Genomic DNA, 15,036 nt, shown 5'->3' on the forward strand with positions numbered 1-15,036 from the left:
TTGGAGTTCAAGCTAAGAGCGAAGGTGCCTGCCAGGCTGAGAAGGTGCTTTTAGCCCTCATAACTGCCAGCCGCCTCTAAAACGAAGCGGGGTCGCATCAGCCGCACAACTGCGCCTCCCTTTGTGGTGCTCAGCCTGATCACCAGGCCACTGCTGTTCAGATCTCAACATCGCCATAGCAAAAACAAAGAAACGATGTCGTTTGGGTTTTCAATCGGGGACATTAGTGAGTATGTCGCTTCGCATGATGTGAGAAGGACGCTAATGGTGTGTAGTACTCCTCAGTCAACTAGCGTATGGTCTCTACTCAAGCATCAGTTCTGGAAGGAAGGCAGCCTCGCGCGATCTCAAAGAACTTGAGGACGTACTTTTCAGCCTAAAATGTGCCTTGGACCATCTGGGAGAAGCTTCCAAGGATCTGCTTGCACGACCAGATCGGCATGGAGGAGCAAATTTCAAAGAGAAACTAGATGCGATGATGAATGCCTGCGCGTCTACTCTAAAAGAACTAGAAGCCATGACTGAGAAGTACCGTTCGGTTGAGAGCACAGCTGTAGAGAATGCAGCGGCCAACAAAGGCAAAGCGAAGCTGCGCACATTAGACGACATGAAGAAAAGCATCCAAGTCAACTGGTATAGGGTGCGGTGGGACCGTGAAAAACTGTCGCTGCAACAATATCGCGAGAAGCTGAAGTCGCATACTGATGCGATAAATCTCATACTGACTTCTATGATCTGGTAATTTCTGTATCCCTGCGGTCAAATCAGTCGGAAGCTAACTGTTCAGGGCAAACTCTACCCTCGCAGACGACAAAAGCACACAGAGCCATGAGAAGACCCATGGGTTGTTAGAGCAAGTGCTGAAAAAGTCAGAAGCTGATGATTCAGTCCGAAGCATAGTTGAGGACATCCGCAATATGCTCACACAGGTCGATCTGGGTGCGAGAAAGGTCCCTGAAACTCAACCGGCCCCCGTGGTACTATCAAGTAACTCGGCATTTATCGCTGCATATGCACATAGTCCATCACCGATTATAAAAGGCAATGTCTTTGCCACGAGTTATGCACAACGTTCTGCTTCAGTCAACATAAATCTGAACCCAGCACTGCCAATCAGACCACCTCGCGGGCATATGAAAAGAGTGTTGTTCTCATCTGGAGCTGCGGAGACGCCATTCCATGATCACCAACATGCACCGGAGATTCAAAACGAGCTATCAAGCGCTGTAGGTCAGACAAACTTGCCTTCAGAGACTATTGATCTCAACGCTAGGCGCCATGCTTTTGGTGAAGAGGAGTATGAGGCCTTCAGGCAGCGCCACCCCATAGAGGAAAAAGTTAAAAAGCCATCTTTCTTGACGCCCGCGACTCCGACTATCCAAGATCTCTATGATGGCACAATATACCTCTTCTCATCCCTGCCAGAGGGCAAGCAACAGACAGACGAGCTAAAGTTTGCAACTCAACGCTGGACACAGGGACTATCCCTTCTAATCAAGAATACCACATCTGATGCAGAGTCTGATGATGGATTTCTCCATTTGCTACAGATGCTAAACAGAACTGTAGAGGGCAGTGCCAAATCAGTGCGAAAGCTCTTCTACGAGGTCTCAGGCTCTGCGGGTTTGCTGGGTGCTCTGGATCAGATATTAGCGACCTCGAAAAGTGTCAGAGTGATGAAGGAGATTGAGGATTTTCAGGATGCTAAAGAAGAGTGGGAAGACGATAATGGTGGTAATTGAATATAGATGGTCTAACGAGTAGCCGTTGACGGTCAATTTTGTAAGTGCAAGGGCTATCCTGGCACTCATCCGTCAGCTAGTATGCGGACCAGCTTTGCATTGCCATGGCCATGCTTGCTCCCTTCATATGTGCTCTTTACTACGGCGGCTGTTTTTCCGCAGGCAAGCTGGATCATGGGTTGTTTTGTATTCGGCTCTATAAACAGGCCTGGTTTGCGGTCGGAGCGATCGGCCGTGTCCGTGTCAATGACGTCGTGCAGTATCAGGCGATGGCCGTTGGGCAGCACGCACCATGGATCGCCGAGCGCCTGGTGTTTGGCAAGAACGGCTGCCATGGTGTCTGTCTCGAAATCGATGAACCGGTCAGCCTTTGTGATTTTTGGCGCATGGTCGGTAGGGCAGCCAGATTGAGCGAACCATCCGGCATCCGTGATCGGGGGTATGAATTTTCGCGATTCGAGCACGTCTACGAGCATTTGTGCTCCCACGTGGGCCAATTGTTTCTCTAAATTCTGTGATGTGATGCCTGGGGGGACTGCAATGCCTGGGGCTGGTGTCTGGGCGAGAATAGTACCCTGATCGAAGTGCTGTGGGTGGAGTGTTTGGATGGAGACACCCGTATATTTTCTCTGCTTTAGGATGGTATGCTCGATTGGAGCTGGCCCGCGCAAGTCAGGGAGCAGTGATGGATGGACATTTATGCCGCCATAACGAGAAAGGGCGAGGATGCGAGGAGGCACGAAAAGGCCAAAGGATACGGCGATGACGAGGTCTACGGGGGCGGGTGGTGCCCAACCCGTGAATGTATCAAGTGCATGGGTGGGAAGGCTGAGCTCTTCAACAGCTACCTGTTTGATAGGTACTGTACTGGGTCAACGGCCTTGATGTCGCACATGGACAGGCGTGTCTACCTTCTCTCAACGTCTTCAGTCCTCTTCCAGTAGGCTTGGCTGGGCGATGGAGCACCTGTACGCTATCTATAAGCTGGGGAACCCGACGCTTCGCATCCACGACAGCGCGCAAGGATGCGATACTGAAGTCATCTGATCCACAGAAGAGAATGCGCAGCGGTGAAGGCAATGAGGCGGAACAGCTCGGAGGGACGTAATGGCGCCGTGAGGAGAGCAGCAGAGATCGGATCGAGCCTGGCAGTCGCCACAGCATGGTTCGGAGGTGAAGAAGACGGTCGGCCATGGGCTCGGAAGATGCCGCGCCCTGCGACACGGCCATGTTGCGATCGCCATGCCGTGGGGCATCTTCACCTCCGATGACAGTGACAATCGGCCATGTCCTTGGCTCCTTATATGGTTCGGCGTCATATCGCCCTCTGCTGGTCATGGCCCATCTACAAATAGTGTCGGGCGACCGTTGGCGGGTGGCTGACAGGGTACACCTACGTATGTACATTCCTGCGTACCTACGTACATATATGCAACCGTGACGCAACACCCTCCTGCCACCACGACAGCCTAGTCAACGCGCCTCGCGACTGGCCCCCATCGGCGCATACACGAATGTCGTCCACGGCGGTGCCCAAGGTCATTCCGGCCCAGCTGTCGTTTTTGGCCATCTACAACCCCTCGCTGGGAACATCAGACGAAACATTTGACCAGCAAATTGTCTTCTACTACTCCAAAGCCGCAAAGACACGCGCCAAGCTCAGAAATGGAGACGCGCAGCAAGAGCAGGACCTGCGCGACCAGGAGAATGAAAAGCTGCGCCAGGTCGGCCTAGCACAGGGCATGGTGGGATTTGCAAAGTAGGGCGCATGATACTGCACCGCCGCTTCGCTTTGTATGCGCTGGCACTAACCCGGCGACAGGAGTTTCTCCAATGGCGAGGCGGTCGACACGGTCGAAACAGAAAAGTCGCGCATTGTTCTTCACGAGCTGGAAAATGGGTGGTGGATATTGGCTGTATGCACATTCTCATACAGGTGACTGCCGCCGACTAACATGACTCCAGTCTATCGATCTCACTCAGCTGCCCGCTGCCTCTGGCCTCACCCGAAAAGACTCCAGCACCGACACTACAGAGCCCGTAATCGAATACTCTTCGCGCGAAGTCAGCCCGCCGGCGCTCCTCATCCAGCAACTCGTCCGCGCTCAACTCATCTTCCTGCTGCATCATGGCTTGACGCTCGAGGGCATGTTTGCCAAGCATGGCCGCACCAAGTTCTGCAGCATTCTCGACAAGTATTGGTCACGGTTTGCGTCTAATTGGGATGTACTCCTCCATGGGAGCCCCGCTGTGGATATATTTGGCGGCATGAAGCTGGCAGCAGGCGGAGAATTGGGCATGGGCGTGGGCGAAGANGAGTGGGGCAGCAGCGAGCGCGACGTCTTGGAGGACTTTTCCCGCAGGACACCGGGTCTAGTTGATGTCATGGTATCTCGTTTCGGAGAAGTATCGCCATTGCAGCAAGCCAAAACATCCACGGACCCTCGGACGCTCGACGATTCTGAACTGGACCCATGGGTTGGAGTCGGGAGGACCGCTCAGGCTGCAGACGGTGTTGTCTTTTCAGGTCTGGGGGCAGTGAGCCGGAAATCGCTGCGAGACTTGTCGCACTGGGTAGAAAGCATCTACTGTTATGGCGAGTACGCCTATGGTGTGCGTGATAACCCAGCTTCCGATCGAAAGAAGCGACGGAGAAGGAATCCAAGGACTGCACTCGAATCAGAGGAACCAACGCCAGACTCACTTCGTCCTACACGACCTGAAAGACCACGCCTTGCTACATCAAATCCGAACTCAGCCCTACCCCTGGGCATTCCTCCACCCATAGTCAGAGCGGCCGAGAGCTCTCTTGACAAAGCTGCTGCTGCGGTCGACAGCAAGAAGCCTGAGCAAAATTCACCAGCACCCGAGTCCAAGTCCATGTTAGCGTCTCTGGGTGATACCGAGACGTGGACGAGGTACATGACTCTTGGTTACGGCACAGCGTGGGGTGGAAAGAAGGCAACGGATAGCCCCCAACCTTCTACTCCAGTACCAGAGCCCGCTCCAGCGCCTGAACCAGCACCTGTACGGAAACGAAGCCCTTCACCAGAAGCCATGCGATATGTTGAACCAGCACCAGACGTAGACCATGTAGAAGAGAGGGCAAAGCAACAAATACGACTGGAGAACAACGGATATTTCCTCGTGGGACTCAAAGGCGACCTACAAGACTTGGATGTCGACGACGAGAACGACGAAGGTAACTGGAACAACCGAATACCACTACGAACTATACATGTCGAGGTCGACCGCAGAGACGTCTCGTCGAGTTCACCCGACGTCGAATCCGACGAGACACCACCATACGAACGAATAATGAACATACCCCCACCAACCTCAACCAAACTCTCTCGGCTTCGGCCAGTCGTCTACATAGTAAGTCTAACCCCCACTCTCCCATCTCCAACAAACCCCTAACAACCATTTTAGCACCGCCCCTTCATCTACGTCTTCCTCTTCGAACACCGCACTCACTCCCTCGGCGTCGCCTCCTTCTACCGCGACATCCACAACTTCTTCTCTCCCCTGCATCGCTCCCTCGACAAATCCACAAGCCCCACAAACGTCGCCCAACGCCTCCAAGCAGTATCTTCCCACTACACAACCGAAGCCTCGACCGGCGGCTCTGGTCCCTCCGCTGGCCCAAACACCCAACCAATCTACGACCTCGTCTTCGATCCTCGTACCTTGACCGTGCATTCTAGCCTGCCTAATATCCCGGATCCGGGGACCCTCTTGGCGGAGGGTCTGGCGGGCAAGCAGGCGGGCTGGAGCAGGTTGGATGCGCTGAATGTGCATTCTCAGATGCTCGCGACGGTAGCATCGACGCGGAGGAATCTGAGTGAAATAGAAAGAACGTGCAAGACGAACCGCGGCTGGTGGGTCGTCTGGATGCGTCTCCCACCCTCGCATGTCGAGCCGCAGGAATCGGACTTGAACTACCGCGAGTATAGGGAGCAGCAACATCAACAATCGGATCATGAAAGTGAAGGTGGGGTGGAGCAGGAGGGATGTAGAGCATCAACCCCGATAGAAGCAACCTCCGCGCCATTCAATACACAAGATCTACGCGAAGCATTTCTTGTTCGCCGCGCGAGAGATTCGGATCCGGGAACGCAGCATGGACATAAGAGTACTGGAAGCCGTTTTGGGAGCGGCGTGTGGAGCGGGTTGGGTATGGGCGGTGGGAATGGGAGTGCACAGAGTCAGCGGATGGGAGGGGCGGCGGCGGGGTGGGGGCCCAAAGGGTTGGCCGAGGGAATTGGGATTGATGCAAGGAGGTATGTGGAGGATTTGTTGAGTTTGAATAGATGACGAGGAAGGTGTGTGTATATATATATATATATGTTTAATAGACGTTATTGCGTTGATCGTAATGTGATAATCGTTCTTCAGGAAATAAGAGTTGGTAGGGGGGGGGTATAAGTCTATGATACATGTGCAAACAAAGGTTGTGAAGAGAAATTGATTGAGATTCAATTGATGGTGGTGGGTAAGGGAGAAGTAAGATCCACCATTGGAATCTCATATGTTCCACCCAGCCCAATACCAAATGTTTATTGAGGTCCTCCCAAGGATAACGAGACGCAGCATGCATGTACATTTGTCTAAAGACGCACTGGTGGGGGATCCCCCAAGTCCCACACCTTTCCCAAAAACGACCATCAGATGCGGGCATCCTGAACGCCCCTAATAAAACGACTATACCCTAGCATCATGCTATTCGATGACCCGTGTAAATTTCCCTGCCTTGTCTCTCTCTCAAAATGCATAGAAAAACCGCCAAAGGGAACTACGAAGTATCCATAGCCTCATTACCCGCTGATGCAGCCGCGCCAGCATTGCGCTCCGCCATCTTTTGGGCAAGACGGTTCTGCTTCCAGGCCTGAATCTCCTCGCGAAGTGCATCGTTTGGAATTACGTCTTCAATCTTTAGGGGCGTACGATTAAATGGGTCATGCGGGTCACTGAGAAGATGAGACTGGATGGTGCTGCGATCGACCACCTGCTTGCTGATCGGAAGGATGACAGGGTCCTCCATGAGCGATGCCATCAGGGGATCCTCGTAGTTTTCGGGGATATCTCCGAGGTCAGCCTCGACCATATCGGCCTGATCCTTGGCTGCCTTAATATCGGCGGCCATTTTCTGCCACTGCTCCATTTGCTCGGGCGACTTGAGCTTGAAGCGCTGTAGGATCTTGTAGGCTTCATCCCAATACTCTGCGCGGTAAGATCGTCCGTCCGTGGCGACGGCATCAATGAAGGACTGTTTACCCTGTAGATTGAGATAGACATCAGTGAGCTCTGCAAGCATATTGCGTGGGTTCCACCCGTATTCCTCGGGATTCTCAACCTTGAGCTGGGACTTCTTGGGACCCACGAGAGCCTCCAAGTTGTAGTCCAACATGTGTGCTAGTCGCACAACGATTTCCTTCTTGGTAAACGAATCCGCTAGCGTCTCGGTAAAGAGCTTCAACATGGCAACAGTCTCATTGGTAAGTTGCATGTAGCTCTTGGCCTTGCCTTGTGCGGATGACAGCTTCTCCTCTTGTTCCTGACGCGCTGTTTGATCCATGTCGGCTGGAGCATTCTTCAACTCTTTTGAAAGATCGTGAATCTCCTTGAAGGCGCTGAATGATTCGTCCAAGACGAACGTGACATCGTTCAGAAGCAAGTTGACAAATTGGACGAAGAAGTCCAAGTTGACGCGGGCTTCGGTGGCGAGATGCTCACGATAAATGGGATTGGGCCAAATGCACTTGATGACCTGGAAAATCTCATACCGGATATTAAATTTGTCGAAGAATTGTGTATGGGTTCCGGTGCTTTCGCACTCAATGTAGAACTTCATAAGCGCATGTAACAGGTGCTTCATAGCGAAATCGTGCGCAAATAGCGTATCTCCCAGTACGCCCTTTGATCTCCCCGGAATTGCCCATACTCCGTGGAACAGAATGGTAACCAGTCCAGACTTCAGGTACGGGTTCTTGATGTATTCGGAACTGCGTAAAAAGGCAATGCAAATCTTAACAAGCTCCTCGCATTGGGTGGTTGTGATGATGTGAGGCATGTAGCGGGTGATGAACTTGAAGTTTCCAACAATGTCCTCGACAAAGTACTCTGGAAGACACTTGAATTGTACTGGCTGCTCCTTGGGAAGAGGCAGCTGTAGTTCCGTCTTGGGAAATGATGTCCCAGGGTTAGCAAGTCGTAGAAGCCAGACAATGACATAACGCATCAGTTGCATCGACCGAGCCTGTGTGGTCTCGTCAAGCAAAACACCCTGGATAGCCAGTATGCTGCACTTGCCCCGCTCAATCTGCTCCTTGACCTTCTTAATGTGGTTGTCGAAGAGGGCAAGCTGTGCGGGGTTTGTCATGTACTTTGGTCGTTCGGGTTCAAGTTTAGCCAGCTCCTTCTCCAGCCATTTGACGTCCTTTTGCAGCGAACTTAGCTTAGAGTTTGCCGCTTCAAGGCCATAGTGGTGTGCTGCGACAGTCAGGAAAAAGACTTCGCTGATGAAGTTGTTGGTGCCCGAGGCTTTGGTGCTGTAAAAGTCATCCGAAGTTTTTTGATCAGCGTTGATCTTGGTTTCGTCCTGGATATCGACACGGGGTGAGCGCCGCAGATAGTCGATATCAATACGATCGATCTTGGAGAAGGTGGCGTCCATGAAAGGCTCGCAAAGGCGATCGAGAATGACTGTGACGTTGACCATGAAGCCATCAGAAGAGACGGTCTTCCTATCGACCTGCATGGCACGCCGCTTGTGGTTCTTGTTGACTGTGAGTGCTAGCCAATCGAGCATCTTTTCGCGAGACTCCCTGTTCTTGATGAAGGTGTTGGTGATGTCGAATAATTCCTCTTGGTGGGTCTGTAGAGTCATGCGGACCGCGCGCTGGGCATTTGCAACAAGGCCTTTGTCAATAGCTGCTGATCCCGAGAAGTAGTTCATGGCCACCTCGGGTTGCATAGGAGACAGGCGGAAAAAGGGACCGAGGAAGCTGTGGGTTTCAATATGCTGGGGCTCAATGTCGGCGGGCAAGAAGGTCTCGGACTGTGCGAGGGCAGCGACAAGTGGTGGGAAACGAACGAATATCCGCAAGATTAACATGTGTTGTCTGTAATCACCATTCATTGAGACCGAAGCAAGACGGCGGCTCACATGTTCCATGCCGCCCACAAGCGCCTCTTTTATAGAATCGTCTTCGGCTATGCGCTGACTGGCTTCAGTAAGAAACTCGTAACAAATGCCGCGTTCATCGTCAGGACCAAGCAGTAGGCGATCTGCCATTGCATTCTCAGCAGGGGCGTCTTCACCAAACATGTCTGGCATAGTGAAAGCGAATATGCAATAACTGAAGCACAGTCGCCGAGCTTCCTTGACAACCTCAAACCTGGGGCCAGTCTTGTTGGTCAACGTCTTGAGGACTCTAGTGACGCGCTTCCAGCAGCCGAGCAGATAGTCTAATGCTGTGCCATGGGCGTGACTAGATGCCGCCTCTAATATGACCGAGTCGAGCATGTCGGTGGTAAAGCGAAGCGGGCGGCCCTCATCCTCGAGATCACTCTTTGCTCCAGCAACATAGAAGAGCTTGTTCCCATGCGAATCCCGGGCATGGGACTCGTCCAACGTTATGCGGAAAATGTTGCCAAGTGTTCTATCCTCCCATGCTTCTATGCTCATTTCCTGGGCCTTTGTGGCAGGCGAGGAGGCTGAGGCACTGCTCGAAGACTGTGCAGGCTTGATGGTGATTGGGTTCTTGGGAGGCGCATTGGGTTTGACACCTAGTTGTGAGAAAGGATTTTGGCTTTGGGCTTTGGGCTTGGGCGGTGGTGGCTGCGATTGTGTAGGCTTGGGTGATGGAGCGGCGGACGAGGCGGCTTCGGAGGGTGTTGAAGACGACTGCGGAGGGGGACCACCGAGCTTTGCAAGACGCTTTGCACGGATCTGAGAGATGTTTGCGTCAGCGGATCTCTTTGGTGGGCGAGTGGTGGGTGAGCTCACTTTGTCAGCATCAGACATGGCATCGGGGGCAGGCGCTGGGGCGGGCGCTGCTGCAGGCGCAGCATCTGGCATGGGAGTATCGTCATGGCCGGGCTGGTTTTGTTGGTTGGGATCTTGGTCGGCCATGGTGATGGCAGTAGCGGGCGGCAGAGGCCTTTTGGCAGCGAATGCGGGCGTCGGCAACAGCGAGCGTCGGCCAGGTCGGCAGGACGTCGACTAGAGCGGATGGAGCAACAAGACGTGGAGCAAAGTGAAGGGCGAGGCGTGGTGATGGCGGCCGTGATGCATTTAGTAGTACATGGATGCGGAAATAATAAAGCTAGCTGCTATGTAGTAGTATGCAGCGCCTGTGTATTAGGAGTAGTAAGGGTGAGTAAATAGCAGTAGCAGTAGCAGTAGCAACAGGTGGATGGATGGGTCGTGGATGTCTAGGCTGCCCCGCCACCGGCCCTGCAGCCGCCTGCGTCGCCAACTCACGTGCCTAGTGCCCTTGGAAGCCCGACGAAGCGCGACGAAATGCTGGCTAGTATGTAGCAGTAACTGATAGGGAGCAGGCCGCATCCATCCATGCTGAGCTACTATTCATAATCCGTACACTTAGTTCTACATGCTGCCAACACCCCGACGACACACGGCACAAAGGACATGAGCAGCCAGGGTGATGACAGCACATGTGCCTGTGTGTTGCAGCCCGGATGCGCGACAGTGTACTACGTCACTTGGGTCATTGCGGGCCTGCACGTCCATGAACAAGACGGTATGCTTTCATAGATGAGCCATGCACTGTACTGCGTGCATCTTTGTGCGCATGTCTTATGTGCATGTCTATCCACGTATGTATGTGTCTATGTCTAGCTATGTACCGTGCATGTGCAAAAGGTCATAGATATTCACACATACGTAGTAGGCTGGGGCAGCATGCATGGGGCGGCCAAACGCCCCCGTTCGCGCTTGGCCGTTCGCTAGGAGACGGGCAGGCTATCTGTGTTGGGGATGCAGGCTGAAACCCACTGCTGCAGCCCTGGCCGTGCAAAGAGCCCTTTGTTGTTGCTGGGCGTACGTGTCCGTCTGGCAATCTGTGAGGGAGCGTGTTTGCGTGTGTGCGTATCTCGGAGTGTGAGAGAGTGTGTGTGCATGTGCGTGGGCGTGCATTGAAGAAGCAGCATCAAATGCATGCAAGCCCGGCCCGGCGGACAACAGACCGTGTGTGTGTGTGTGAGTGTGAGTGTTTGGAGGTCATGTGACGACGGCCGTGGAGGACGCGGTGGGTTTAGCAGCAGGGCCGGCGATGCAGATAGCTAATCGCGCCGTCTCCTCTCTCTTCTGCAACACCACCAACCACTACCACCACTACTGCTACCACCCTTTCCCCCTCCCCCCAGAACAACTCCACCACCACTGCTGCTGCCTCTGCCCAGCTGCCTCTGTCCAGGTACGAGCCACGTCCCTCCCCCATGACTGCGCCCCTAGCCCGTAATCACAGCACCGTGGGCGTGGCGCAGGTCGCAGCTCAGCCGCAGTCGTTGCAGCACGACCCCCGTTGCGGTCATGGTGCCCGCCAGCCATAACACCCTGAAGCCGCTGTTGTCCAACTTCAATCACCGCCTGTCCTTCATCCACACACTCACCTCCTTGCCTACAGATCTCCTTCCACGACACCGCCTACATCACACGCGACACCATGGCCGAGATTCGACGAAAGCTTGTTATTGTCGGTGACGGCGCCTGTGGAAAGACGTGTCTGCTCATGTACGTGCTCCCCCAACTACAACTACTACGACTATCACCACCACTCTACACCCATCATCCAACCCACCGCTCCACCTGCCGCTGCTGCTGCTCGACTCTGATGTTCTCTTGCTAACCTCGCTCCAAACAGCGTCTTCTCAAAGGGCACTTTCCCCGAGGTCAGTACTCCACCGCATCCCTGAGCCGCGTCAGCCTAGCTCGCCATCCACAACTCCCATCACCCATTACCGCCGCCCCATCCCCATCCACTGACACGCTACCTGCAGGTCTACGTCCCCACTGTTTTCGAAAACTATGTCGCCGATGTCGAGGTGGACGGCAAGCACGTAGAGCTTGCCCTTTGGGATACTGCTGGCCAGGAAGATTACGACCGTCTCCGCCCTCTCTCCTACCCCGACTCGCACGTCATCCTCATCTGCTTCGCCGTCGACTCGCCTGATTCTCTCGACAACGTCCAGGAAAAGGTACGTCGCCCTGCCGTGCCCTGCACGTGTCTCCTGTTAAACTAACAACTACCACAGTGGATCTCCGAGGTCCTGCACTTCTGCCAGGGGCTTCCCATCATCCTCGTTGGATGCAAGAAGGACTTGCGCTTTGACCAGAAGACGATTGAGGAGCTGCACAAGACCTCGCAGAAGCCCGTCACACCCGAGCAGGTCAGTAGCCTACGCCACCCGCCTCACTAAATGATGAAACCATGACTAACAAGCTCCCCCAAGGCCGAGGATGTCCGCAAGAAGATTGGCGCCCAGAAGTACCTCGAGTGCTCAGCCAAGACAAACGAGGGTGTCAGGGAAGTGTTCGAGCATGCCACCCGCGCTGCTCTGTTGACCAGGAAAGAGAAGAAGACCAAGAAGTGCTTGATCTTGTAAGCGCGGCATACCGCACAAAGGTGGTCTAACCACCCCCCAACCGCGCCTTTGTTGAGCGTCGACAAGCAACAATAACTGTCGCGACTATTGGGTGTGTAATAGTCGTCTATCCGAGAAAGAGGGCAAGACGTGGAAAAACATGGCCGGCCGACGTTTGCAGACGAGTCGACTCTCGACGAACTGCTCCCGGCCCATCTCTCTCTCTCTCTTTCTCTCTCTATCTCTCTCATGGCACCTACACGAGGCGTTTACTGTGCTGGATCTTTTGTGTGTTTGGACCGTACATCATCTTGGGGTAGTTCATGATGGGGGTTATCTTCTCCGAGCGTGTGGAATCGAGATTGAGCAAATGGTAGGATTTTTCTAATAATCGGTGCTTTTTTTGCTCTCTACTCCCGTGTGTCACTCTGGCAGCTTTGCCCCTTTCTTTTGACCCTCTGAACGTAGTACATGTGATGATGATGATGATGATGATGACTACGCACCACTATTCACTGTCCTTCTCTCGATGATTTGCTTCGCCTCACTCTAGGAAATGGCAGTAGTACATGTCAACCTGGATCCATGGTATTTGTGTTCTTTTTTATATAACACACGCCACTATACTCACTTCATGCAGTATGCTGATGCTGAAACGCGGCGTATTGCATTGACACGAGCATGAGCATGTGCATGGGCATATAGCATTAACTTGGCATGGGCATTTACTAGCGCTAGTACAGTCACGAGGCTATGACAAGTGACAGTAGTGACAGTAGTGACAGTGACAGCAGCAGCCACAGCACAAATGACAGCGGCCCCGATACTATCCAGAGCAGTACAGTGCAACGGCTTTTGCCATTTTTTTTCCCGTATTCATCTCGATAAATATATGCATATATGTACAGATATGTACCCACCCTCGTGTGTTATCTCCATTGTATAGTACACCGTGAAAAACGCCCCTCCATAAGAAAAAAAGTTACTTTATATGAACAATGAAATCACAGCAAGCGCTACCACGGACACTAGGGCTGATGATGACGAAAAGTGGCCCGCAGCACTGCTGCTGCCCTGCTGACCCTGGGACACGTTGTCCGCCATAGCAGACGAAGTGGGTGCCGCCGCACTACCGGAAGCCGTTTGGGAGACTGAAGACTGTGCGCCTAGAATGACGATATCAAGTTAGCCAGATACTCGACTGGAATAGGTAAGAAGGAACAGAACATACCAGAAGACGTCGCACTCTGCGACTCAACCTCCTTCTCCTCACCCTTGACCCCCAACCCAACCCTCTCCTTCTCAAAATCAAACACCGAATACACATTCTTTAAAAACACATCGCCCACCAACCACTGATTCGCCTTGAACGTCTGTCTACCAATGATATTGCTCCTGCACAATCCGCCCTGGCCCTCTACTTTCTCCCCAATCCAATCCGCAGTCGAAATATTATACGCAACGTTGTTAAACGAGAAAGCTAGCTGCGCCTTCGTATCGCAGGGGACAAAAAACGTTTCACCGTTCTGCGTATGATCTTTGACAGCCGAGTGAATAGCCTGTGCATCTGACTCTGGGATGAGGATGAACGAAGTCCCCGTATCCATGATTGCCAATCTGCCTGCGTTACCGGGAGCAGAAGAAAGAGCGTCTTTGCCGTCTACGCTCGCGCCTTGTAGTGGGATTTCCCAGAACCCTGTGTCGTTTTCTACGCAGTCGAGGTAGTTCAGGTCGCCTGAGAATCGGGTCTCGTCGATGTGGCCAATGTCCAGCGCGCCGTCTTGCAGTCCGTCTTTTGCGCGGCTCAGGTGGATGCCGTAGAGTTTTGCGGCGATGACGCGGTTCGAGGTGAGGACGTCCATGATTTGGGGGGCGGCGATTTCGCCGTCGCTAGCTGCGCCGCCGCGGCCGATGCCTAGGATGCCATCCATGGGGTAGGCGCGGAATTCGTCTGAGACGTTGGTGGCAAGCCCGAAGGTTAGGGGCGAGGAGAGAGAGGTGCCGATGTGGATTGTGTCTGAGGCGAGGGTGCCGCTGGAGGAGCCGGTGCCGTAGGTTATGCTGAATTGTTTGGTGTCGGACTGGGGTGTAGTGTGTTAATTTTGCGTTGTTTTCATTGCAAATGCCTTCTCTCGACAGAGAAGGTAGGAATAACGTACCTTGAGTGTGCTGGAATCGCCCTTGCCGAACAAAGTATGTGTTTTACATGCTTCACTTTTGCAGTCTTGGCTCATGACCCAGGTGTTGCTCGCTGCGGAATCGAGCAGCATGTGGTATTCCTCCTTGCTGTCGCCAAAGGTCACGGCGACCATGTAGCTGAGATCCTTGCCATCTTGGTCAATGGCCACGCTCTTTTCTTGGCTCGGGTCCTTCGAGTTGACTATGTTGTACACGTTACTCTGTCGGGAGTGTAGGCTCGTAGCGATTCGGCGCAGAGGAAGCGTGACGCCGCGTGCGGTGGTTTCCTTTGAGGATCGAGAGAGCCGTGGTGACCGTAGGGACGGCGACGAGGAAGTGCTACTGCCGTCGTAATGGTATGGGTAAAACGCCGTTGCGCTAGGTATTATTGCTGCTGACAGAGCGAGCCATGTCGGTAGTGCTGTGTGCATGGTTTCTTATGCGTATATTTGTTGTTTGTACAGGTATCTTAAACACCACTTCTCTAACCACCACCGGGCTGTTT

General features: G+C 53.4%; 7 protein-coding genes across 7 annotated transcripts; 4 read left to right on the forward strand and 3 right to left on the reverse strand.

Moving 5' to 3' along the window:
- Positions 1 to 195: 195 nt before the first annotated feature.
- COCVIDRAFT_93769 (hypothetical protein) lies at positions 196 to 1,742 on the forward strand (the record flags this gene model as incomplete). The annotated part of the gene is made up of 3 exons (XM_014703230.1): positions 196 to 226; positions 276 to 738; positions 788 to 1,742. The coding sequence occupies 3 exons, from the start codon at positions 196 to 198 to the stop codon at positions 1,740 to 1,742; spliced, it is 1,449 nt and encodes a 482-aa protein (XP_014558716.1).
- A 65-nt stretch (positions 1,743 to 1,807) lies between these two features.
- Positions 1,808 to 2,906, reverse strand: COCVIDRAFT_93949 (hypothetical protein; the record flags this gene model as incomplete). The annotated part of the gene is made up of 2 exons (XM_014703231.1): positions 1,808 to 2,604; positions 2,654 to 2,906. 2 exons carry the CDS (start codon positions 2,904 to 2,906, stop codon positions 1,808 to 1,810), a joined length of 1,050 nt encoding a protein of 349 aa, XP_014558717.1.
- A 350-nt stretch (positions 2,907 to 3,256) lies between these two features.
- COCVIDRAFT_36016 (hypothetical protein) lies at positions 3,257 to 6,059 on the forward strand (the record flags this gene model as incomplete). The annotated part of the gene is made up of 4 exons (XM_014703232.1): positions 3,257 to 3,501; positions 3,565 to 3,658; positions 3,708 to 5,120; positions 5,175 to 6,059. 4 exons carry the CDS (start codon positions 3,257 to 3,259, stop codon positions 6,057 to 6,059), a joined length of 2,637 nt encoding a protein of 878 aa, XP_014558718.1.
- A 478-nt stretch (positions 6,060 to 6,537) lies between these two features.
- COCVIDRAFT_14284 (hypothetical protein) lies at positions 6,538 to 9,879 on the reverse strand (the record flags this gene model as incomplete). The annotated part of the gene is made up of 1 exon (XM_014703134.1): positions 6,538 to 9,879. One exon carries the CDS (start codon positions 9,877 to 9,879, stop codon positions 6,538 to 6,540), a length of 3,342 nt encoding a protein of 1,113 aa, XP_014558620.1.
- A 1,181-nt stretch (positions 9,880 to 11,060) lies between these two features.
- Positions 11,061 to 11,321, forward strand: COCVIDRAFT_93772 (hypothetical protein; the record flags this gene model as incomplete). The annotated part of the gene is made up of 1 exon (XM_014703233.1): positions 11,061 to 11,321. A coding segment is annotated over one exon (261 nt), but the record flags the coding sequence as incomplete, so codon positions are not given.
- A 113-nt stretch (positions 11,322 to 11,434) lies between these two features.
- Positions 11,435 to 12,374, forward strand: COCVIDRAFT_93855 (hypothetical protein; the record flags this gene model as incomplete). The annotated part of the gene is made up of 5 exons (XM_014703234.1): positions 11,435 to 11,502; positions 11,633 to 11,660; positions 11,769 to 11,966; positions 12,024 to 12,158; positions 12,222 to 12,374. The coding sequence occupies 5 exons, from the start codon at positions 11,435 to 11,437 to the stop codon at positions 12,372 to 12,374; spliced, it is 582 nt and encodes a 193-aa protein (XP_014558720.1).
- Positions 12,375 to 13,340: 966 nt separating this feature from the next.
- COCVIDRAFT_93807 (hypothetical protein) lies at positions 13,341 to 14,962 on the reverse strand (the record flags this gene model as incomplete). Its single annotated transcript, XM_014703235.1, has 3 exons — positions 13,341 to 13,519; positions 13,585 to 14,434; positions 14,513 to 14,962. 3 exons carry the CDS (start codon positions 14,960 to 14,962, stop codon positions 13,341 to 13,343), a joined length of 1,479 nt encoding a protein of 492 aa, XP_014558721.1.
- Between the last annotated feature and the right edge of the window lie 74 nt (positions 14,963 to 15,036).

This window comes from Bipolaris victoriae (genome assembly GCF_000527765.1).
Source record: "Bipolaris victoriae FI3 unplaced genomic scaffold scaffold_24, whole genome shotgun sequence".
Classification (NCBI taxonomy): domain Eukaryota; kingdom Fungi; phylum Ascomycota; class Dothideomycetes; order Pleosporales; family Pleosporaceae; genus Bipolaris; species Bipolaris victoriae.